At 40.5% G+C, this 25,677-nt stretch overlaps 1 protein-coding gene across 13 annotated transcripts in view; it reads right to left on the bottom strand.

Moving 5' to 3' along the window:
* Positions 1-25,677, bottom strand: part of map2 (microtubule-associated protein 2) — a 62,666-nt gene that overhangs the window by 20,419 nt on the left and 16,570 nt on the right. For 10 of the 13 annotated variants that reach the window (XM_079563338.1, XM_079563331.1, XM_079563341.1 and 7 more), the window contains 5 exons: positions 23,505-23,558; positions 14,955-15,051; positions 6,475-6,747; positions 1,052-1,141; positions 808-882 (listed from right to left, as the gene is read on the bottom strand). In XM_079563338.1, the coding sequence (XP_079419464.1) occupies positions 808-882; positions 1,052-1,141; positions 6,475-6,694 (385 nt within the window). In that variant the 5' untranslated portion in view covers positions 6,695-6,747; positions 14,955-15,051; positions 23,505-23,558. Of the gene's footprint in view, positions 1-807; positions 883-1,051; positions 1,142-4,065; positions 4,205-6,474; positions 6,748-14,954; positions 15,052-23,504; positions 23,559-25,677 lie in introns of those variants that run through there. The other 3 variants (XM_079563336.1, XM_079563335.1, XM_079563337.1) reach the window with 2 other exon arrangements.

Consider the following 25,677-nt stretch of genomic DNA (forward strand, 5'->3'; position numbering starts at 1 on the left):
AGATCATTGGGAAATGAGAAAGAGAGGGACTGAGTATTGAAGTGACACATATTGGAAATAGACAACGACAGGAGACAATGACAAGAAAACAAAAGGTGACCAGGCTCTAGGTACAGCTTTGTAATTCATTACTGTTGTACAGTTACGGTACTTTAATTTGAAACCATAGGCTCCAGTTTTAGTTCAAAGGTGCAGTTCACTAGTTCCCATACTTCTTGACAACAATAGCTGGCCAAGTGTAAGACACTCTTGTACATTATAACCACTGCAGCCACAAGAGATGGAAAAAAATTTAATAAGTCATAATAATAATAGTAATAAAAAATGCATACGCTGCTTACAAGGTGAACATCATTGTGACTTCTGTCAATGACACAGTGGGCTCCTGCTTTAAAAACGCAGCTGAACTCTAAAGACATTGTTGTTTCTTAGCTTACTTACAAAAAGCCATGATTTGCTTATCTAAAGCCAAAAACAAACCATGTTTATAGCTCTAAATTTGCAAGCATAATACACTATTACTGTAAGTGGTTGATGCAAAGACAGACACAGAGTGGGGCAATGAATGAAAAATGATGGATAGACAATTCTGTGACAATGGTGATAATGATGAAAAAGACATACTTAGAAGTGATGTATGACAAAAATGAAGAACACTTTTCTGGTGGTTCTGGGTTCTGGGTGGGACAGCAATGTGGCCTGTCCCCTGTGTAAAGGGAGGGGACTATTTCCAGTGTCCAATCAAGCTGCACTCACAAGAAGGACCATTCTCCGTGTGCTAGCCTGGTACATGAACAGTCATCCTACCTTGATCCAATGGTCCGAAGTGCTCTGCGGCTGGCGAAGGGGGAGGGGATGGAGGCAAATTGGTGGTATCTTCAACTATAGAAGAAGGGGAAAAATAATACAACTTCTTCCTTTCTTAGGTCTATAAATATTTGATACAAAGTCCAATGATTTTTGGGATGAGTTCAAGAGTTTGGCTTGGATAAAAGCTCATGCATTAATAAGTAGATTCTGTCTGGAAGTATTAAACTGGTATAAAGCTCACCTGATGGCAGCCTTTGACTTTCCTGCTCCCCTTTGAGCACAGCTACGGCCTCGGCTGTCACCTCCTGCACAATCCTCGCAGAAACTTGCTCTGTAAACAAATGTATCAAGTCAATTTACTGACAGAAAGAAAAGCTGCTGCTTTAAATCCCCATTGCAAAGAGAGCTGAGCAATTTAGTTTTTGTATTTTTTGTATTGTGAGTACAGTATTTTTAAATATGAACAGGAGCATTCACGTTTGAGAGAAGAAAATGGCTCAACTAAAATAGCAAAATTATACAGGAAAATATATTGACTTGTAAAACATAGGTTGTCTTAGTTATTTACAGTGGGGAAAACATGTATTTGGTCAGTTTCCCATAGACTTTCTATAGTTTTTTTCCCCACTGTATCTATTTCATTTTGTATTGGCATGATCACTTTTACCTATTACATAAACAAGCGTGTTTGCGTGTCCACAAATGTATGTTGTTGTCTCCATTGCCTTACTGCGCGATCTTGGGCATGGAACAAGTTAATGGATGCTGTTTGAAATCCCTGATTGCAAACGCATACCAAGTTTGAGCGTGACAAAAAGCGGTACTTTATTTTCTAATTACGCTTGCAGAGGTTTGACTTGATTTCACAGCATTTTTGTCATGTCACGCAGATGGTAGTAAGAAGGAAAGTGATGAAAGTGATAATAGGCAGTCATTTCTGAAGCCGCGGGGAGCTTTTTCAGAAAAGCTCCGAGTGTCGCCATAGCAACCGTTAAGCCCTTAAAAAGTTGCCTCAGAACAATAGAGCGATTTTAACCTTTACACTTATTGAGTTTCTGTAAAAATGGTGTTCATGCAGAGGCCAGGGAGGATATGTCTTCAGCGATTTGGGTTAGATGGTTAAAAAGCCAATACTGTCCCGCCTAACCACATATATTCTAATAAAGGTACACAACCCATTCAGGAAATACGCACATGATACAAAAAGTAAGAGTTGTAATCATATCAAATTCTCAGTAGGCGTATTATTAAACCGATGGAGAGTTTAAAACGTAAATTACTTAATGTTGCATTCACATTAAAGTTTATTGAAGCTTAAAGGGACTAGATGCAAGTTGGTCATTTTTACACTCACTACTGCCACCTCAGGTCATAAGTGTAACTGCACCTCCTATATTAAACTCGTGCATTTCAGCACTTCGGACCCGTATTAACACCTTTTTGAGTAACAGTGCAGGATTCTAGAGGCAGTTGTGGTGAACAGGTCTGAGCTCATTTTACACCTTAGGACATTCCTGGAACATGTAGGGGGAGGAACATACTTAATGTTAACATTTTTAAACTCCGTATAGTCCCTTTAAGTGTGTTAGATTGTATTGTGTTGTTCTGCAGCTGTTTTGTTGTCGTTTAGCCTAACATTGGACGATGGGACTATGGATATTGTTTACTTTTATGGCAGATTTCATCCATAAAGGTTCATAAAGGTATCGCATAAAACAACCTTGACCAATACGACAACGACGACCTGTAAAGTCAAGGAGATTTTCAAATTGATTGAGTTGCTCTTGTAGTAAGATGTAAGACAAGAGTGTCCTTTTCATTGCTTTGATGCGAACACTATACAAAATAGAGGTTAGGTTAGCTTGCACAGCGGCAAAATAGAGGCAGCAAACAGACAGCGCCAGACGACGGCATTAATCTACCACTTGTTCATATGCTTTTCTGGATGGAAGTGTGCTCCATTTTCCAATGCCATTTTAAGACCTTCTCCCAATCGAACATCAACCCACATATTCAAACCAGCTGGCCGTCTGTCACACATGCGCACAGACAAATACACTTCAGAGAACACTTAACGCTGCCCACTCACCATCTCGGAGCAGCTATGCCCCCATTTCCAACATTGAACGGTAATAAACATCTTCAGTGCAGCCGCGTTACAGCTCACAGGCAGAAGTCTTTCATCTAATATGGGTAAATGGCACTTAGAGGTTGACACATAATTGCATGCTGTTAAATTGCAAAAGTTTCAAAGATTGATGGAAAGCTGGAATGATATAAAACTTAAGTCTAGGAGAGATTGGTGAGTATATTTTCAGTTTCATGTGGTGTGATGAAGAGCTGTTTTGGGTGATTGCAATTAACAAATCGCAAAGACTGCAGTCATTTAGGAACTAATCCTTTGCAAACAACAAAACACCCTGTCACCATGGGGTCCTAAGTCACAGATCTGATGGCAGTCACAGTACATGAAATGGCAATTATATATATTCTTCAAAATTGTGCAGCCCCAGTGAGCTATCTTGATTGAAGTTCAGGGGAATTTGTCAAGCTCGTTCAAGAATGACACAGCATTTATCTTTAAAAAGTAATAGGCATACAGTATTATAAAGATTTCCATCAGTCATTGTCTGCTCATTCCAAAACCAGATTGGAGTGACTTACGACTTAGGCCTTGGACACCGTTGACAGGGAATACAGATATAGATACTTTCCTGCATGTGTAAGAGTGATGATGAAAGCCAGTAAGAAGCCAATATAGTAACACAAAGAGGAAATGCAGGCTCTCAAATTGCTACATTACAGTGAAGCCTGGACCATTATCAAAGTTGAGACATTCCACGCATAAAACAAGAATCTCAAGTTTGAAGATGTAGTAAAATGTCCTTCAAGCCCACAAACAATGCAGCTGTCCGCCTTCTCCCAGAAACCTGCTTAATAGCTTGTTTTTTTGTGTGTGTCCTAAAAGCAACACACAAACACCTCCAGACGCCTACACGTATCTACAAAGTGAGCGCCCCCCAAAATTGACCTTGTGTACGACAAAGCCTGCAGCCGCTAATGGAGCCCAACGCTGTCTGGTCGCCTCAGCAATTTCCCGACGAGACTTGTGTCAAATCAAATGTACTACACTGGCTTGACACGAGGGCTAACAGCATGCACGCGCAACTGTTTATCCGTATAAATAATACAAGCCAGCAACATGCAAAAGACACACACATACAGGCATCCTACGGAGAGGTGAAAGTGCTTTACCTCCAGGTAGAAGCAGAGACGCTCTCCTCTCAGAGCAGCTAAGGCATCGACTAAAAAATCCTGAGTCAGTCTCTACTAAGCCCGACCGCGCACACACACACACACACACACACCCCGTAGACATTCGGCACTCACGCTCGCTGCGGGATCGAGAGGGCACAGAGAGGGGAGGAGAGAGAGAGAAAGAGAGAGAGAGTGCCATTTGGTGCGATACCCAGCAGCACCAGTGCCCAAGAACCTGCGAAGCCAGCGGTCACCATGGCAACAGACTGGCGGGCCGCGGAGTTGTATCCCATTGTTATTCGCGGGGAATAGGCATCAGTTTCAAGAGTCCGCCTTTCAGAACAAGACGATACAGTATCTAACGAGGGTCGCATCACGCCATTATGTGCCCATCTTCTATGCTAACTGTATAATGTTTGGTTGTTTAGACAGATAGCGCCGATGAATGTTGATGCACGGCCAATTATCGCGAAGTAGTTTCTCTGCTGTCAAAATCAATCACTTTGCAAGCGTGATACAATAAATTACTATAAGAATTCACAAGACGCAACTAAAAAAACGACTGAAAATATGCAGTCAAAGGACGCAAAATATCAGTTTCTAAATCAAATGTTTTAATGTTGTCCCTCGATGTTCAGTGTTGTTGAATATTATTGAAAACGTTTTTATTATTTTATATTTTATCATTATTTATTTCTGAAGAGTTCTAAATAAATGGTCAGCATCAGTCCTCCAGCTAACCATCCTGTCCTACTTACATTACCAGCAGTGGCGCTAACTAAGCTCAGGTTTAGAGGCTGTAATTTATCATGCATTTATCATGTATACAAGTGCCCCCATTCTATCAACAGAAAATTGCTACTCAATGCTTTAAATGTTTCTTTTTTTAAGTCATAAAACATTTAAATGTGTACAGAAGAAACTTGACCCTGCTATTGGAAAACAAAACAGGTATTTAATACACTTAGGAGTGTTTACATTGTGCGCTGGATTCTGAAACCCGGATTGCAAATCAAATTGCAGTTGCAATAGGGAATAATCACATCTGGATTGAAGAAATGTCGCCATAGGAACAGTCAACTTTCACGATCTCCTTCATTTACTGTCAATGGGTTCATAAAACACAGCACATACTGTGATTTCTTGGAGCCATTTAACTGATATGTGGCGGAATATAGCAGGGCCTTGTCATTGATTGTTGCATTGTCTTGTCTGCGGGATGCTACAGGCCAAAAGAACAAAAGCACGGCAAATTGTAGGGGGCGCAGTTGCCATGGCGACACCACTGGTACATTACTGCACTTGTCTGGAGAGTAGCTCAGGGTGGGATGGGCCCGAGGGGTCCAAAGAGGCAGATTTTATGTGTTAATTACAGCACTCTCAATAACAGCATGTGATTTCGGTGAGGGCCCCGGTAGTGCTAACCCACGTAAAACGAAAGGAAGTGCACAATAACTTCATGCCTTCAAATGATGACAGGGTAAAATAATTATAATTTACATCTGGGCTGCACCCATTAGAACGATTCCATGATGATAACTATGATAATCATATACTAGATTGTATTAATTACATCTGAAAAGCATAAATTACACTTGTTTTTTATGTCACTTTACTGGAAGTTACAATGTTCACTAATTTTGACATCTGTTATTGAGTTATTTAAACAGTTAACGATAGCGAACTTTCTGTCTTTGTGCTTTGAACACTAGCTTGTTTTAACATTGCAAAACAAATCTGCAGTACAGGTACAAAAATGTCAACTGAACTGAAAAATTCTCAAAATTTCACATACAATTCAGAAAGATACATCTTCTACATAAGAGTGAAGATCATATGATCATAAATGCATTTAAAACAATGCATTGAATATTTCCACACTAACATTAAATAGAGGATGATATTGAATACTTCCAGAAACCACAGCAGTATAAAGACCAAGATTGTAGGATGTATAGTCTGTCCAATGATTAATTTGTCTGACAGTGCTTCCACAACAATGTCATCTTGTAAAATGAACTCTTGGGAAGCGCCTCGTGTCAGCACTGAGCTTGCGCCTCTTGATACAAATTAGCAACACATCTTAACAGAGCCCCAGGCCTTCGACTGTCTACAGCACGATTTTGTCTATGCTGTGGCCTTTATGTTGAATAAAAAACTAGTCAGCAGTCAGTGGGGAGGTGATGTGTCTGAAAGTGTTTAGATTAGGAAGCTAAAGCTTTGTAAAAAAAAAAAAAAAAAAAAAGTTCTATGATAAGCAGAAATCTGTCTTATACAGCTCAGTATCCGAAAGACTAGGCATTTTCTAGCGGCTTAAAATTGTAAGGCGAAAAATGCCGTTACAGTTTTCAAACGGGTTTCTTTTGTAAATTGCACACGCCAAATTGCACATGCCAAAATACTCACTGTAGATCTCACCTGCGGTTACGGCATGAGCTCCTGTTAGGTCTCCATTGAAGCCGTTCTCCCGGGCTGCGTAAGGGCCTGTGCTCATGATGGCCCCGGGCTGACACGTCCTAAAGGAGGAGGAGGAGTATCCGTTAGCTCCCAGGGGATTGTTCGCCTCCTGCCCTCCTGATGGGCTCCACTGGGGGGCACTGTCCTCTGGCTGTCGACTGTCTGCCATGCTGGTGTCAGCAGCAGGAGAGAGTGGGCAGGGGCTGGAGACTCCTCGATGCTCTGACAACAGAGATGGACAAGGATAAGGAAGGATTTCTTTGTTGTTTGCCTTATTCCATGAGAAAACTAGGGGTGTTCATTATGGGGTTAACCAATCAACATAAGTAATTATAGAAGAACCAACCCGTAACCATTTGGTAGAGCGCATTTTATATTACCGCAAAGCAAACATTTGGATTGAACTGAAATCCCAAAGTTTGGTATTAAAATATCTATAATTTGTCTTTAGCTGAACGGCGCAATCTATATGATGGATCATGCCTGTGGTTGATAGTTAAAGTACTGTAGTTGTGCAGTTGATGACTATTTGATGAAATGACCAATCAATTGATTAGAAAGAAACTGAACAGAATGCGCATATACTTAGAGCAAAGTGTTGCATGGTAACAAGAAAAGGACAAATGACGATTTCCAAAATTACACTGAATCAAAAGCCATCTGCGACAATTGTAGATGGTATGAAATTTAGACTGCCCGTTTGATTTGAGACAAAAACGTTGACAGATGATATAGCACCTGTACTCTCTGCACCGATCCCAAGCCTAAACGAAAAGATTTGCACCAAAAAATACCTCCGCGGTAAAAATTAGCACGCACATCACTATAGTCATGGAAGCAGATGAAGAGCAGGAGTGACAACAGAAGGTGCATAATCGTAAAGTCGATATCAAGTTGTCACTGTCGACTTGCAGTTTTCTAACGCATAACTATGAGGTCGTACGGAGCCCACTGCAGGGGAAATGTTCTTACACCTACGGCTACAACTTCAGCTTTCTAATCCCTGCCACAGCTCGACAGTTCAGAAAGTGCCTGTGTGCCCTTGGATGTTTGAGCAGTTGACAGCGGCTGGATGAAAACCTGGTGATTTATGTGCATGTAACGGCTTATTCCGCTCTCGGTCCAGGTGGGAATCACACTACAAATGAACAGCGCAGGCCTTGGACGCTGCTGAGGTACATCAAAGTGGCCGGGAGCTTTATCAACAATGGCCTTCACAAAGTACAGCGAGTTTACATTGTCGGGCATTTGCGGTGATGCCTGAATCAACCGCTGGGACTTGATGTATGTGAAATGTCCTCCCGCTGCTCTCCTTCTGCCTGATTGATCTGAGCAGGAGCAGAGAAGATCAAGCAGCAGCAAAAGAAGAGCAATATTGATTAGTCCATATAATCGCTTGGGGGCCAGATCATGCAGCGAGGCCTGATGAAGTCCTGGACAGAGGTGGGACGGAGGAGCAAATAAATGGGCTCAATGTGGAGGTTGATCAGTGTAGTGGAGGTTTGGTTTGGGCTGTAGATGTGCAATACTGATTAAAACTATTCATATTAATCTTTATGGAGGAGTTGAGCGGGACAAGGCAAGTCTATAGCAAAGACTGATTCATTGATAGATTTCTTTTAATTAAAACTTCAGCCAGGATATTTTTTATTCATCTAAATTCATTTCCTTTTCAGGGAAGTCCTGGCTCCAGAGGTGAACCTTTGCTCATGTTTTTAGTGGAAGGGGAAACGGGAGCAATGGGACCTTCATGCCTTTTGGGAGATGAAAATGCTAACCACTGTGCCACTGTGCAGTGCAGGACTAGTTCAAAATGCAGCTACGTTCCTCTGGGGACTTGGCCCATCTGCTGAGGGACTCCCATCCCCTGTCCGTCCATGGGAGTGGATCTGTCTGTCTGTGGTTCTCCCTGAGGTTTCTTTTTTCTCTGACTTAGTTTTTGAGTTTTTCCTCACTGTGCCGGAGAGTCTAAGGACAGGGGACACCCACACAGCTCGTCACCACCTGTCGCCAACGCTTACTTTGACATTATGTTTACCTGTCATATGCCAGAACTTTACATTGTCTTGTTTGTTGTTTTGTTTCATTGTTTTAATGTTTGGTGAAACCCTGTGAGAAAACTCCTGTTGTGACATTGGGCTATACAAAACGATTGATTGATTGATTGATTGATTGATTGATTGATTGATTGATTGATTGATTGATTGATTGATTGATTGATTGATTGATTGATTGATTGATTGATTTTTTGGATTGATTGATTGATTGATTGATTGATTGATTGATTGATTGATTGATTGATTGATTGATTTTTTGGATTGATTGATTGATTGATTGATTGATTGATTGATTGATTGATTGATTGATTGATTGATTGAGGGTTAATCAATATGCAAATCGAAAAGGCTTTTGAACTACAGTCAGTGATTATAAAAGTTCAAGTGAATTAAATTATAACAAGGAAATTGCTCATAAAGTAACTTTTGCAACATAATACATTTACTATTCAATTTACATAATTGGAATAATCAGGAATAAAAGCAGCAGTAGTGCCATAAATATGTAAGTAATGTGTTTCTTTGGTTGGGAAAGTGCATGTTAATGAACACACATGGTACTCGTGCATGTAAACACACCACCCCGATTTGCAGCCATGGGCTAATTTGCAAAGAACCGTTATGTTATGTGACAGAAATCCATCCATATAATCCATGGCTGTTTATAATATTTTCAAAGGACAAAACATTGTCTCTAACTATTAACTATTAAAAAAAACACCAATGGATGTACACTGAGGTGGCGGCAATTTTCTCAGTATTTTTCAGTGCTGTAGGTCTGCTGTGCACTCGCTGCTTCTTGAGGTATTCGCCCGCAGCCTGTGCTCTTGTGCAAAAGGAGGAGTGTGACGGTGCAATTTGTCATTTGCCTCAGTCTCCAGCGAGACCCCGAGCAGAGAAAGGGAGGTCTGCTGGAAAAATCATGAGCCAATAAGAGCAGCCTGGGACCCGGCTACTGCTTCACTGAGCACTAGTCACTACATCCACCATACGCTCTTATACTTTTGGGAATGGCATGGCCAAGCAAACTGGCATTACCGCGCTCAGTTCAATGTCTGATGGCTCTATAGCAACGAATACTAAAGGGATCATAGACCGGAGCTTGTGTGGCACTGCATGACTCAGCTTTGAATAGAAATCCTCTCAATAGAGATTTTTATGGCACAAAATATAAAACATATTCAGTCCATCCTTCCCCAAAGGCCAAAGAGGTAAATTTACAATGATCCCCTGGATGTCACGCTGCCTTCTGTTCCTCATCCCAGCACCATGTCCCAACTAAAACCCAGAGAGAAGCACTCCCAATATTAAGAACCTCATAAAGCACGGTGACGTCCCCTGACGTTTGCCTGTCGGTGGAAAAGGGTCACTTTGAGCTGTGGCGAATTTCCAAACCTAATATTGCTGCAAGCAAGACACAATCCAGAAATAACGGGATTCAGCTTCCTGTGGCCTTGCTGAGCTGCTGCTACTGCGAGAACCAGCAGTATGGTGCACTTGCATTTTAGTGCATCTATGAATTAAATAAATGACACCATCTGTTGGTAATAAGAAACTTAATAATTAAAAAGGACATATACATATTAGAGGTGGAAAAACATTATTTTGGGAACCTCAGCATGTAAAACAAGTAAATAATGTCCAAAATCCCAGTAGGAATTGTGAGACTGGACTGGTCAAGATTTTGTATAGGCCTGCAGCAGCCTTTGGAGGCAGCGGTGGGAACATGTTATAAAAAACAAAACACAGTGGAGGGTAGTTTGACACAATCCTGGAAATACAGATCAAATTGACTCAGCAGGGGAAGAGGAAGTGATCAAAGTAAAAAGGATTACTCAAAATGTGTGAACAGAGCAAAATACTACTAAAGGTATGGTTTTGACACGGTAACATGGGCTGTAACTGTAAAAATGCACTCATGAATGCTTACACAACCACAGAGTCTTGCACGGATGTTCATTGAGAGCTCAGACAACAGTGACATGATGTAGACAGAGGACAGCAGCAGGTCTGTTGCTCTTGGCTCTGCGCCTGTGGCACTGAGCCAGAGGGACGGACAGAGCTGAGACTGTGTCTGTTTGCAGCGAGAAACAAATAAATGCACTGGGACACTGATCTATCTGTGCAGCACTTTCACAACAGAGGTCCTGAACAAAGCAACAAGAGTGAGGTAAACACTCCCAAAAGTCCTATGACTCTGTCATCATGACTGAGCTAATTTGGCTATGATTGAAATGTGTCTTTTACACAGCAAAATGTGTCAGATAAAAGCCGTCCTCCGTTTCTTCAGTGGGACTGTAATAATGCAGTAATGATCAAGTTGCTAAGCAACACACATGTGAGAAAATGCTAGACTTAATACTTGCTGTGGGAGGACAGACAAGATTATTGTGAATTGTTATTCAGATGTGCATGCTTATGTCACAAAATACTTCAGAATTAATGTATATTCAGCATGCATTTTTAATCTTTACTACATGTCAAAAGCGAGACCTAATCGAAAACGTTATTGATATTAATAATTTCACCTTGTTTCTGTATTACAATGATATTCTGCTTCTGGTACCAAAATAAGGCGCTTGGCATTTTAACTTAATTGCAGTCGTGTGTGATGATTGAGAGAGACCAATATTATCAAGTCAGACAGTATTACTTTGTGCCTCACAGGATAATGTCTAGTTTAGTTCAACCTTTTTGCACTGAAGCTATAGCAGCTCGTGAAGTTGGACACTTCATCCTGTGTGCATCCTAAATATGTCTGCTTGTTTGGTACATCTGTTGTTGAGTGTTTACAGGCAACATAAATCTCAGCCTGAGAAATTATTAAGCCAGAGACACATCAGTCCATGCACTAATTACATAGCGCTCCTTCACAAATCACTATACACTCTCAAACTAACAATCATCCCGGCAAAATCTAATGACGCCTCACTCCAGAACCACATACTGTTTTAGAGTAAAAGGGAAAGTGGAAGATTTTTTAGGCAGTCTTCTTCAAGAGGATGCAATTTTTTCATAGAGATAAAGCACTGTAAATAGTTCATAATTTTCTGTGCCATAAATAATTTGTTATGTGGAGTAAGTTTTGGACGACAGAGAGCATTCCTAATTTTCTCACAACACTGACAATGTACTTAATTTTCACATCATCATGAACGCAGACAGCTTAAACGCTTTGTCAGTGTCCTTTTGTCATCTCCTCTGTCTCTCGCTCTCATCTCTTCTCTTCTTTGGTCCCATATCTTTGCGTCCTATAATGCTTCCGCCCACCTGTTTTTCTTCCCTCTTCACCTTCCTCCTCCTCTTCCTCCTACACACTCCTCTGCCTCCTACCTCCTTCCTTTTCCTCTGTACCACCTCGACACTCTCCCTCACGCATCGCTCTCCTTGTGAATGTGTGTGTGTTTGCTGCATTGCGGGGCTCTCCTCTCAGGGACGCCGCTTCACTGCAAGAGCCGCGCAGCTACAAAAAGGAGCTCAGGGACACGGGATTTAGGGGCATTTATTTACTGACAGCATATGACGTGCATGTGTGTGTGTGTGTGTGTGGGTGTGCGTGTGTGTTCAGGGGCGCCCGCTGTGCTTGAGTTATACAATGTCAGACACTAAGATTGAGCAGTTGTTTGCACTGATGCTGGAAGAATACTCCCTCATTCGAAGCACATGTCAAACAAATAACCCAGACTGCATTCTTCCATCTCAAAAACATAACACGATACTGTCCATCACTCACCTTCTGCACCCCTGAAACCCTAATCCACGCCATTATTACATCCAGAATCAACAGAATCTACAATAAAACCCTAAATAAACTGCCAGTAGGTTAAAAACTCCACTGCCCGTCTCCATATTCACAGCCGCTCCTGTGAACACATCACCTATGTCACCACTGGCTCCCGTCCCTCAAAATCCTCCTCATCACATTCAGATCCCCTCAAAATACCTCACAGAACAACTCCACCACCACACTCTTGTTCCCCCTGCTCCTCCGTCTCCACCTTATGTCCCTCTCTTATGAGACCAAGCTCTAAACGCACTACACTATGTAGGGCTTACATAATCCTTTAAAAAAAAAAATACACAAATTAATATTGCACTGAGGATGGTAATGACAACTGGGAAGTAGCCAGATCACGGAGCATAATATGTATATTAATGTGCCTTTGTTACATAAAAGTGACTATCAGTAAAGTTTGGCATTGATAACAATCTGAAAGAAGTATATTAATGGTTGCATTTTGTTACTTGCTTTGTACTAGACATTGTAGATGAAACAAGACCGTTGTTTTGGTTGTGCTTTGTTTGTGCTAACTATATGAACAATTCAAACAGTGGTTTGTAAGTTTGGGCTCTGTTTTTTTCTTCGAATGTAACAAGTTCTCTTTTGTCAGTAAGGCTAATCACAATACAATGCTGCTAATTGATCATGTAATTTGCTATTAATGTAAGTTAATTTACAAAAGGGTACACGCGCTTTTATATTGTGTGTATGTGTGCATCCTTCAGGGGTCGTGCATGTGACTGATCACTGTTTCATTATGCAGCTTTATCATTGCTGTTTCATTATTATTATCCCATATCGCTATATAATTCTTAATATTGTTGTCATTTTTTACATCGGTGTGGACACAATGTTATTCTCCATCAGAACAGCATAAACACTGACTGAAGAACACGGGGACAGGTGCTTAAAATATAAAATGAAATGAAGGATGTAAACTGCTTGAGTAGATAATATTAGCAAGGAAATTAGTATGCGGTAAAAAAAAGAAAAGAATGAAATATCACTGATTTAATCTTCCCAGTAGGTGTAAGGCTAGGATTTTGAAGAAATGTGTCCATTGTCAATTATATCATCAAATATATCGTTATCGTGATATTTCTTTTTCACATCGTGATATAGATTTTAGGCCATATCGCCCTGCCCTAATAATCATCATTATGAGATGAACACCCTAGGAAAGACCTGGGACATACTGGAGGGATTACGTCTCTCAGCTGCCTCTGGACCCCTCTGGAAGAAGAAAATAGATGGATGGGTGAGGGGAGACAATCTAAGGTAGACTAGAAAGCTATACATATTCTATCAGTAGTTTTTATAGGTAAGTTTGAAAGACTTCACTTTGTCTAAAGATGAAGCAACCCCATTAAAAACCTAATTTAATTTAAGATTTATTAAAGCAGAAAACATATTCTTAATTTCACTGTGGAAGGTTAATACTGTGACATTGTAAATGCCATAGGTGTCAACACAATTGCAATTGGTTTGGGCAATCAGCTGTTAAGTGCTCAACTGAATGCTTCTTGTTTCAGAATTTGGCTAAACTCAGACTAAGCCAGGTTTAAAACAGGACAAAACCATGTACTAACTTAAAAGAGAACATGTCAAAATGTCACAAATACGTATAAACAGTAGTGAGCCTCAGTAGCACCTGAGGCAAATGACGAAACACACTTTGACTTCAGATGATTTTATCAAATTAGGTGGTGAAAGGAGCAAAACAAGTCCACTGTGAGGTTTTGGTGTGGACAAGTGTTGAGACTCAAAGCAAGCAAACAGCTTCAGTAAGCATCGGCGTCCAGGATTACTCATACCTGGAGTTGTAATTTCGTTTCATTCATGTTTGTTTTAAAGATCACATTATGCCATTTTTTTTATAGGAGCGGGACGGGGCAGGAGCTACATGCAGCTGCTACACATTTATTAGATGTGTAGTGACCTGTGCCAAATGAAAGTAGGCTTGATTTGATTACAACGCCGGGACATCAGATATGGGACACGGTAACAGCCTACTTTACATAACTGCGTGTGTAGTGTATACAGTACAAACACTGACAAAGCTGTACATTACACCTTTCGGTCCTCTAGCCCTGTAAGTCACTGCTCTACCTGGAGCTGTCTTTGTGCTTTTGCCTGAAACATAAATGTGTGAAAGTGTGACTGTCTCTCCTGATCGTCTCGCTAAAGCAGCTCTTGTGTTCCCACTCAGAGCCCACGTCCCACACAGTAGCGCTCCTAGCACTCACATGTCCGCCGCCCACGCACCCATTTCATCCACAGAGGTAGCAGCACGCAGCCCGATTCTTATTGTCAATGCTGTCTTTTCTCTGACAGGTATTCACCGGGACTTGAATGCTGGGGATGCATGAATGTCTTTTGAACACACTCAGAAACTACAGTGGTTTGAATGGATCCGGGCTTTGATCAGAAAACACAGTAAGTAAATAAAATAGTTGTCAACAGCATTCAGAGAGTTCAACACATTTGCTGCTTAGGGAATCCACCATTTTTGCAGCATTAAAATGAAGCTGGATGACCCCAGAACACCACCAACGTACCACACTTTGAGAACCACCCATGTTGTGCATTACCTTGTTATGTGATTGGAGTTTAAGCTCGAAAGTCACCTTGGATCCCAAACTTCTCCTGGTCACACCGGGCAGAGGGCGAACAGCTGTCAAGTCACACCTGGAAGAAGATTTTAATTCATTAGCATTACATAAGAGTACAAGGACATCAGAATGAAGGACTAAAGGTAAGAGGAAACAACAATCCACTATATGTACCTACAAAAGTTAAAATCACTCCCAGATTATTAGGTGCAGCTCGGCGCTCTCAGTGCTCACCGCAAAACCTGCAAATATGTGTTGTTTCCAGTCCAAAAGCTATTAAAGCAGTGGCATCCAATACCCTACACAATTTACATTTAGATAACACTCATCACTATCGTGTTAGTTTGCTCTTTAGTTGCATGAGAAAAACAGAAAACCTGTATTTGCACACAGAGATACCAGAGGGATTTTTTAATTGACTCATTTTAAGTGACTTCCTGTTTCAATCCAGCACGCCAAAATAAAAGCACACAGCTCATCTCATCGATTAGTTCCACATGTACTTGCAAAATTACAAGAATATAATTAAATACACACATTTGAAGTGTTTTTAAGTTTTGTCTGTTAATAGTTAGGCAGAAAGAAAGTTGAACTAATGAACTGCTAAACTAATGAATAAGATGGTGCTTTTATTTTGGCGTGCTGGATCGAAACAGGAAGTCACTTCTTGGGAGGCGTTGTTATGATTTGAAGTTATGCACAGAGTCAATTGTAGATGTATTGTATAATTTCTGAGAGAAAAAATCAAGATGGGTATAATCCATCAACAAGTCTATTATGTCCAATTAAGCCAGATTAGCTGAATGTAAAAGCATGCTCAGATAAAATTTGAACAAAGTAAACCCTTTGCTCAAAAGGTTGTTTTTGTTTTCAGACATGGGCCATTATGGAGTAATGCGCAGTTATTAAGTGCTGTATTTCACAGCTGAATCTAAACTCTTGCGGGGGCTCAATAGTAACACATTCTGAGCAGCGGAGACTGTATGGCCACTGGCAAAGGCGGCAACGGCAAAAAAGGCAAGAGCACATCCAAAATATGAAAGAATTATATATGAATATGAAGCAGATTCAATTGAAATACTGTGTAGATGTACCACTGTGTTTATATCAGTGTAATAAAACAAAAAAATGCTGAGAGTGCTACAATACTCAATCAGCACTACAATCATGAAGCTGGTCTGTAACAAGCACATACAAGTTCTTTATTTAGACCAGCGTGAACCATGAGTGGTGATAGCCAATTTAAATGGAGAATACATTACAATAGCAAATACAAGCGCTTGAAACACCCATCAGAGTCCGCGATGACTGAGACCTGTTTGTAAAAAATACCGCCAGATCGTTACATAATCAGGACCAAACAAAAACAACAGATTTCTACAGTCTTACACCTACAGCATGATTCACCAAAGCGGTCACGGACAGTAATCGATACTTAAGTGTGGTGGACTTTCTGATTAATGAAGTCTTGTCATAAACCAACACAGCAACTTAAAATGAAAAGTGCAAAGGGATCAGAATAATATTAAAATCATCAAATTGACACTGGGATATTGATTCTAAAAATGTCTAAACTAGATTTTCAAAGGATCCATTCTTCTCAATAAGACCTTCCATGAATAGTTTTAGGGTGGTCCTAATAGTCAATCTTTAGGTTTCTGAATCTGTATCAACTTTTCTCTTAGTATCAAAATTAAGTTACAAATGATCATGACAACAGCGCCACACACTGGAAATCTTAGCCTCATTATCCCCTGCTTCAAACATGAGCATAAGCTAAAACCTGAAGGTAACGGAAGTTATAGTGAAAATGACCATGTTCTACAAGTCAAATACAGTCACCATTTCTAAAATAATAAAAGCACGGTGCGTTCATCTCATTATTAGCGTGGAGCTGAAATAATGATGGAGGCTGTGGCTGCCTTTCACCAGGTTCAAAGCCGCGTGAGTCAGCAGCGGCGGCACAAGTCTCCCGGTAAGAGGCTTATTTTCTTTAAGTTCAGAATATAAAAGAGAAAAGTAGGAGTTATGCAAACGACAAGCATAATGAAAATGCCCACTAACTGTGGTTGTACTTTGCGCCGCTGAATACCTGTCTTTGAATCCTTAATTGCTCTGTGGCACAATGCTTTACAACTTTGCACAGTTTTGTCAATGTATTTAGTTCAGTTCAGTTAGATGTAGTGACCGCAAAGCTCATACGGTAGTTCAAGATAACTTTACTCTAACGGTGGTACAAAAAGTGATGGCAGGCCTGAAGAAGTATCATCTTCTTAGATAACCATGTCTCTGCTGCAGGAAAGCCGCTCGAATGGGCCCAGTCCAGATTAATTTTAAACCAAAAGCACAACAGCACTCACAATCCACCGAGTAGAGGGTAGTCCTGCTTGATGTCCAAAGGGCATACAATGGCCTATCTGGGGATCTGGAGCAGAAGAACGTCCCATAACTTTTCGTATAGCACCTTCTTTACACTCAAAAATGTCATAAACTCTGGTCTCGCAAAACTGTGTTATCCAGTCCACAAAGATGCAATAAAGCATCACAAAAAACAACCTAAAAACATTCAGACGTTTAAAAGGTTTTCATAGACTTTCTTGACAAAATACAATGCCATTTTTCTGGCATGTATTGCGATTTACACTATGACCCTAGTGCACAGTCTAAGCAGCACAGGTTTGAACTAAAAGCTGCACGAAATTGTTTGCAGATAAGTTGAAAATGATAAAAGGAAAGGAAATTCAGATTGAATTGCTTCATTGGTGATTATTAAGCTAACCAACCAGCACAAAGAGAGTGCGAAAGCTCATTGTTGGGCAGTGCCACACTAACCTACATGATGTGAGTTCAATTATGTGGACAAGGCTTTCCAATAAAAATGCTAATGAAATGGCTTCAAGTAAAATGGTTCATAATTAACAAGACTAAAAATATTACTGGATGTACATCTGAAGCAGGACTAGAGCAGCTGTAGACTGCAGACAGGCTGGGCTGCTCCCACAAGAGTACAGACTTGCACGCTAAATCGCAATCAAATCCACATCACGACTCTAATGCTCCAATTGTCAAATCACAAATGCTGCAGTTATTTAGGTTTTCGTTTTTCCATTCTTTTATTCGCAAGACGCATGTTTCACAAACCACTCAACCCTAAACTCACTATTTTTTGTTTTTGTTTTGTAATGATAAGAATACATGGTGCTGCATCTGGACACAAAAACTAGCTGTGTTTCAGTGGATAAAGTGTTAAGCTTAAGTTTAAAATGTGCAATTTCAAAAGTGAACAGCACATCATCAATCACAACACTTCAAGTGTTTACAATTGAAGAGTTCTATTGCAAAAACAGATAAGTGCCATTGAAAAAAAAAAACCGCATGCTTGTAATTTTCTCTTTGTGTAGCCATAAAAGGATTAAATCTCTGATCATGAAATAAGACACACCAATTTCCAAGGTCCATAGTTCGTCCTTTTATTTTCTCAGAAGACAAATTGCCGCTGACTTACAAGAGCTGGCACCACATGCCGCTCCGCCACCTGATCCGGCGCACTGTTATTTAGCATCCACGCAAGATGAAAGTGCTTTGTGCAGTCCCCGGGGAGCGCACATCCAGAAGCCACCTGTCAGCCCATATTTAAGACAGTATTTGAGGAGAACGGCAGGGATTTTTACTGACGCCATCTTTTTTCACGGTTCAGTGCAAGGAGCTGGCATATTAGCAAAGTGGTACAGGGCGAGTGAAGGCCAGAAGTAAAGTAATTCCATGAGGTATGTTAAGAAAAAATTCAATGTAGATTTTGCGATAAAAAAAAGAGGTTAAATTCCCCTTGTAACTCACTCAAAGCTTGACAAGACCGAGCGGCAGCAGCAGTAAAGGGGAAAGTGTCTGCATTTGAACATTCAACTTAAAAAAAAAACACTGAATCCTGACAATATCACAGAAAAAGATGGCCACAGAGATTCCAATTAGTTTTTTAGCGTCATATTGAACTGAATTAGGTATAAACTGGGTGCAATAAACCTTATTACCAGAAAATATACACCAAACTTGAGTCCATTAGTAACCGTTCACCAACCAATAACAAAAGCCAAATCCAAAACCAAATACCCAGTTCATTCATATCAATCAAGCTGTACATCTGTTATTTACAGTGAGACACGGGGCCAAAGCAACAAGGACACACACATCAGTGATAAAATACAAGCTGGTGGTTGTAATTTCCATATGACCGCCTGTAACAATGATACAGAAATGCAAATGGTTATCTGACTTAAATGGTTTCAGTGCGACAATGTCATCCTTCTCCCCATTAGCCCCTCATCCATCATCCCCGCTCCACACATTAACCTGCACCTCGCCGCGCTGCTACGGTGGCTGTGAGGGGGACAAAAATGTGATTAAGTTTCAGTGCAACATGTGTTACAATTAGACTCTAAATTTAAAGTGGAAAATCCAAATTAGGGCGGTTTGGTAGGAAATATAATAAATAAAATGTATAAAACATAAAAGCATCAACTGAACTGTAATATATGGAATAAACAAGAATGACCTGTTTCATTGTTGCATGTTTGGTCTCAACTGCATACTTTAAAGAAGACCACATGCGCTACTTTTATAAAAAATTAAGCTGTGGAGAACTTTGAGGATATTTGAGGAACTAGGAGACTCAGGTGAAGTATACCTCGTACAGTAGTAAGGACAAAATTTAAATAGTAGCTGGGAAGAAATTTTAACACAAATTTTTATTTATCGATATTATAAATAGGGCTCATTGATAAATGTGTTGTGTTTTCAAGACAGTAATCGAACTCATCTCGTTATTACTTTCATTACTCCCATGGCTAAAGGCGATGTTATGAAGGAGCGAGGGTAAGGGCGAGGGGTGGTGGGGGAGTGGGGGTGAACATGTGCTTTTGTTTGGGTCACTTTGGATGGGAGACCGTTTGGTAACACCAGGAAGCCTAGCGAATGTAGTGTGTGAGTGAGTGGTTGGTGGTGGTCGGAGGGGCCGATGGCGCAGACTGGTTGCCTCGCTTCCGTCAGTCTACCCCAGGGCAGCTGTGGCTACAATAGTAGCTTACCACCACCGGGTATGGAGTGAATGAATAGTGCAATGTAAAGCGTCTTTGAGTGTCCAGAAAAGCGCTATATAAAACTGATGCATTATTATTATTATTATTATTATTAAACGCAATTACAGCTGAATGCAGACTGGCACCACAGTGGGACCAGCTGTTCATCTGTTTCTCTCGGGACACCAGACATCGACATTGTTTAACTCAATTTGAGTACTTGAGTACTTAACTCAAGTTTGACCGATAGTGTTTATAAAAGCCTAAATGTTAAAGGAAGAACACGAGGCAGTGCAATGTAAACGAGGGAAAGAAAGTGAGACTGCAATAGAAGAGCAGTGCTCAGTGCTGCCTGAAATAAACCACGGCTCAGTCAACCTCTTTTTTTAAATAAGCAACTCCCTCTTACCAGTGGCACAGTCTAATAACGCAACAGCGAGATGACGTCTGTCTAATGTTACGTTTGGAGCAGCTCTGTCCTTGCGGCAGGTGGAAGATCTGGCCCATGAGCTTTTGACCCATCCAGATGAGCATCTTTTTTTTCTCATGGACTGCAATACACAAACCAAAAAAAGTAGGAGAGATTCCGCTCCACTTGTAGATATAAACCCTAATTAAAAGCTCTACTTCTACTGATCCTTCTAATCGTACAACGCCACCTGATACTTAAGTCAATAATACAGGGATAATGAGACCAACATTAGCTGGGAATTAGACTTCACACACTGTTAGGTCTATCACATCATGCATTACCATCCAGGCAAAATGATGGTAATGCATTAAAGTATATTTGCTTTCAGTGTTGACAGCAAGACACACCTCTATATACACAACACATAGAGAAGGTAGGCTATATATTGCATAACAGTATAAATATGTATGAGGAGAGAGGTGTCAAGGAAAATGAGGGATGATCATGTCTGGATGAAAGCATCAGAAGTGGCCCAGAAGGGACAGAGACAGGGGACACGATAAAAAGATGAGCCTGAGGAGGACAGAGAAGGGGAGGGAGGGAGAGAGAGAGAGAGAGACAGAGGAGGGGGCAGACCATTACATCATTGCAGCAGAGGCTCAATAAAACTCATAGAGTCCACAATAACGCACAAGGCTGTCTGTGATCTGCATAAGCCACCCATTTAAACATTTCTACTGTGCTAAGAGTTTATCATCGTAGAAAAACTGGAGACAGTACAGAGGGGACGGCTTTTACTCAAGACCAAGATTGTTTCGTTGATGAGTTGGCATCTTTATCAAGTAAAAATGTGTTTGCTGGAAGGTTACTGGCTCAATAGAAGTCTCCAAAGTATATATAAATATATATATATATATATATATATATATATATATATATATATATATATATATAAATATATATATATATATATATATATATATATATATATAAAATCATATAATAATTTCTTTGAACTTGGATCATGATTCTATTTCATTAATAACTGAAGCAACACACTGCTTCTGGTTAATTCGTCACTCTCTCAGAGCATGACTAAGGGTGACCACTAAGAGGACAGATTGGAGAAAAGAGACTGTACCACAGGGCAGCTGTGGCTACAATAGCAGGTTAACACTGAGTGTGGAGTCAGTGAATGATAACGATTATGTCTACAGTGTAGAGCTTTGGGAAACTTGTCAACACAGGCTTCAGGCTTGTAAAGAGCAATACAAGTGTGAGCTATTATTATAATTACAGAGGCACACTGAAGATGGGCTATCCACTTCCATTACCCAGTGGGTCAGGCCATAAGAAATAAGATTAATGATCAAAATAAACAGTCAAAATTCCGCACAAATTATTAGAAAAAGAGACCATGATCAGAAAACTTTTTTTTTTAGAGCTTATAGGTTTTGAAGTGGGGGGGCTCTAGCAGGGTCTTCAAAGAATAAAGGTTGGGAGCCAGAGCTCCAAGTCAAAAACCACTACAGCCTTGGGCAGAACACTATACCATTTTCCTTATTAATTTAAGGTAGCAAGTACAGAACATGAGATTCTGCCACTCTTTAAGGCATATTTATAGGACATTTATCAGCAGATTAGAGAAAAGGCTTACTGCGTTGATGTGTGTGCTACAGCTGACAAACTACATAAGCATTTGTAAAATGTTGTCAGGTCAGAATGGCTTGTCTTCACGGTTCAGCTCCCTACGCAGTGAAGAGAGGAGAGGCTAACCGGAGTGAGAAGGTCAAACCGACCTGCTTGGAAATGCCACTAACGTTTTCTGTCACCCAAAACAGCAGGAGGGGAGAGCTGTGGACCTGCCCCGCGCTTCAATGTTTTTGAGAATGGACAAACAATAAGTGAACAGCACTGGAGTTGCTTACACAGGGCAGTGATAGATCAATATTTGGAGAGTAATATTTGAGAAAGTACACAGTGAGAGCAGTAAAACAGTTACAGTAGAAAGCCATAGATCAGATACCAGTTTACAAACCACCGCTTTTATGTCTTGGATTTCCATACAAAATCCAGAGTGAAGTGACTTGCACGTTTAATGCAGGACGCTGTGACTGAATTCATGAGGTTGGGACAGTCACAAAACTTACCTGTGGCAAGAATCCTTATTTAACAATTGTTGCACAAAATTACAATTATTATATTTGCTTAAGTTACACATCATAATTTAGTTACATTACATTACTCATATTAATTGGGCAGCCGTTTATTAATTGTGTGGTAATACAATAGGATGAAAACATGGTACAACTAGAGATAAAGCGTTTTGTTTCCTGGCTTTTTAGTTTTTGTACTGGTTATTACCATAAAATAAAGTAAAATGACGTGTGTGTCCAGTTTTTTTTTTCATATTCACCATAATTATAATGTTACACAATTTAAGATACAACACTATTTTCATCCTAGTGCTGTAAGTGCTATCACATGTGAGAAAGCTTAAAAAGTCAGTCCAGCTGATGCAAAACTCTAATATTAAAGATGACCATCAAACTACCTTGACATAAAAGAAACTTCTTCATCAATTGCAAGTAAGCAGACTTTTAAACACCATACTCACAGGCGGTACAGCCACATCCTACACTGAGCGCGAGAACAGTGTGTCGCCGACAGTTTGGCTGACACAGTGTTTGTCTGAAGGTGTCTAGACATGTGCCATCAACACACACGTAACAGCGGAGTGCCTTACGCAGTCTGGCCATCGCTACTACACGCACAAACAGCAAGATAACCCCCTATAGCTCCATGTTTTTCAAATGCACATCCATTATTCAATAGAGTAAACATAGCATATTGTCTTGTTATGCTACAAACAGCATCTGCCCGGTGAATACAAGCAGCACAGTGACGCAGCACATTTGCAAGTTGCCTTTGTACCCGTCTTGCAGAATGCTTGTGTGTGTGTGTGTGTGTGTGTGTGTGTGTGTGGGGGGGGGGGGTGAATGAGTATTTCAATGACTTGCAGACAAAAAATAAGGCATAGCTCACCCGGTCAATTACGTCCGCTGCTCACGGGATGCGAGGGGAAACATTCGAGACGACCTAAGAGGGGGAGAGAGAAGCGGGGAGACAGAGATTACATTTTGGTGCCAGTAGTTTGAGTGCAGAGGCAATGGCACCTTGTTAAGCGCGCGCACACACACACACACACACACACACACACACACACACACACACACACTCAGAGAAAGGAGCACCATTGATATATCCTCGAGGTGTGAAAGGACTAAGATGCTGGTGAAGTGGGGGACTGACTGAGGGCTACACTCTATTGTCCCGGTACAAAAGGAAACTGCAGTACAATGGTAAGAGATAGAAAACATACAATACCAAACAACTGCTCACAGAGGACTTTGTGTGGGTCAGTAGAAAATAAACAATACGCCAATATGCCAAGTACAATTAAGGTTTTAGTTAGGCTGTACTACAACAATTTCCAAAATGATATGATAAAATATAATGTGTTGTGATAAAACACAACGTGGATGAACAGAATCTACCACCGCCTTTCTTTCGCCGCAAACTTAAACAGTTGAAAATGGGGCCACCAACACTGCCCAGTTTATCCTGGAGTAAAAATATCCCAACTAGGACGAGTCGCACTTCTACCGTGAGGGACTAATAATTTATTGAATGCATGAACTGATTTCAATTTGGTAAATATAAAAATGTCAGAATTTAGGCCAAGTGTATTTAGGTGAACTCTATGTAACTCTTTCATTTTCTCTGTAAGGTAGCACAATGCAAGGTTTCCAGATAGCCACTATCGGACAGTGCACTACATAAGACGACAGCCAGAACTGCAAGGATGTGTAAATTTTTTTTATTAATTACTGTATTTTTCAGACTATAAGTCGCTTTGGAGTATAAGTCACACCAGTGAAAAATGCATAATGAAGAAGAAAAAAACATATATAAGTCGCTCCGGAGTATAAGTCACACCAGCCTTGGCAACTACCTGGGCATGAAGGCGTAACTGCACTGTTTACAAGCCTCTACCGGCAGCACGTTGTTCAAGTACCCATTTGTGAACTCGCTTCTCTAGCTGTGACCATCCAGCTTATAGGCCGCGATTTTTGCAATTTAGTGCAAATAAGTAAATAGATTTTCCAAAAAAGGCGAAATGTCTGTACTACATTTGATTTTTGAATTTGGCGCCACTGTTGGAGTAGGCGTAAAATCTGATATCAGTGGGGAAATCTGATGTCACTTGCCCTGCAGCATAAACACTCCAATAAAACACGTCATGAGACACTAAAGGCCTGATTTACTAAACCAGGTGTTAAATTGCAAGTACTTCTATTAGAAACTGATTATATAATTAGCGGCACAAATCTTCAGCATCAAAAACTAAAGTGTCGATACAGTCTTACATCCACTGCATGCTTTTCGACCACACATTTAATAATTCCAATCTCTCTGCAATCTAAATGTGAGAGGACATTTCTTGCAAATGAATTCCAGCAGAAAATGAGATCTGTTTATGAAATGATAAGACTAAATCAAATTGGATCTGCCATCGTTTTCTAGTTTCCATGTTTCAGCTGACACACACTGGACAGAACATTAGGTTTGTCAAATAAAACGCTGTCCCTAACGCTGTCAGACATCGCTCTATTCACAGAACGAGCAATTTCACAGCCTCTTTTATGAGCTTGCGTGGGCAGCCAGAGACGGCGCACTCAATTATAGCCCCAGCAAGCTAATGAACATCCCGGGTTGGTGATCCAGCACATAAGATGGACTGTTCCCAACGCACATATGCAAAGTAACAAGTAGGGCTGGAAGATAACTCAAGAGAAAGCACAATTAAATTGAAGATGCAAGTGTTTATGGTCACTAATGAAATTACCAAATCACACAGGGGGCAAACGATCAGCGGTTTTAAAACTTTAAACATCAAGTATCATCTAAAATGTGGTTTTCTGATCCAGGCAGATTACAAGACTAAACAGTGGGAAATAGAGCGAAACCGAGCTCGAACCATAACAAAATAAGTTTCAAAAAAGGAGTAACAAAAAAGAAAACTTACAATGAGTCAAAAACAATCTATAAGTAGCTTGAAAACCACCTGAAGCAGCAGAGACATAGCTTTGTGAACTTAAAAAACATGAACTGAATTCAGCACCTGAACGGTCAATACTATGGAGACAGAGGCACT

This window comes from Gobius niger, assembly GCF_951799975.1.
Source record: "Gobius niger genome assembly, chromosome: 9".
Lineage (NCBI taxonomy): Eukaryota > Metazoa > Chordata > Actinopteri > Gobiiformes > Gobiidae > Gobius > Gobius niger.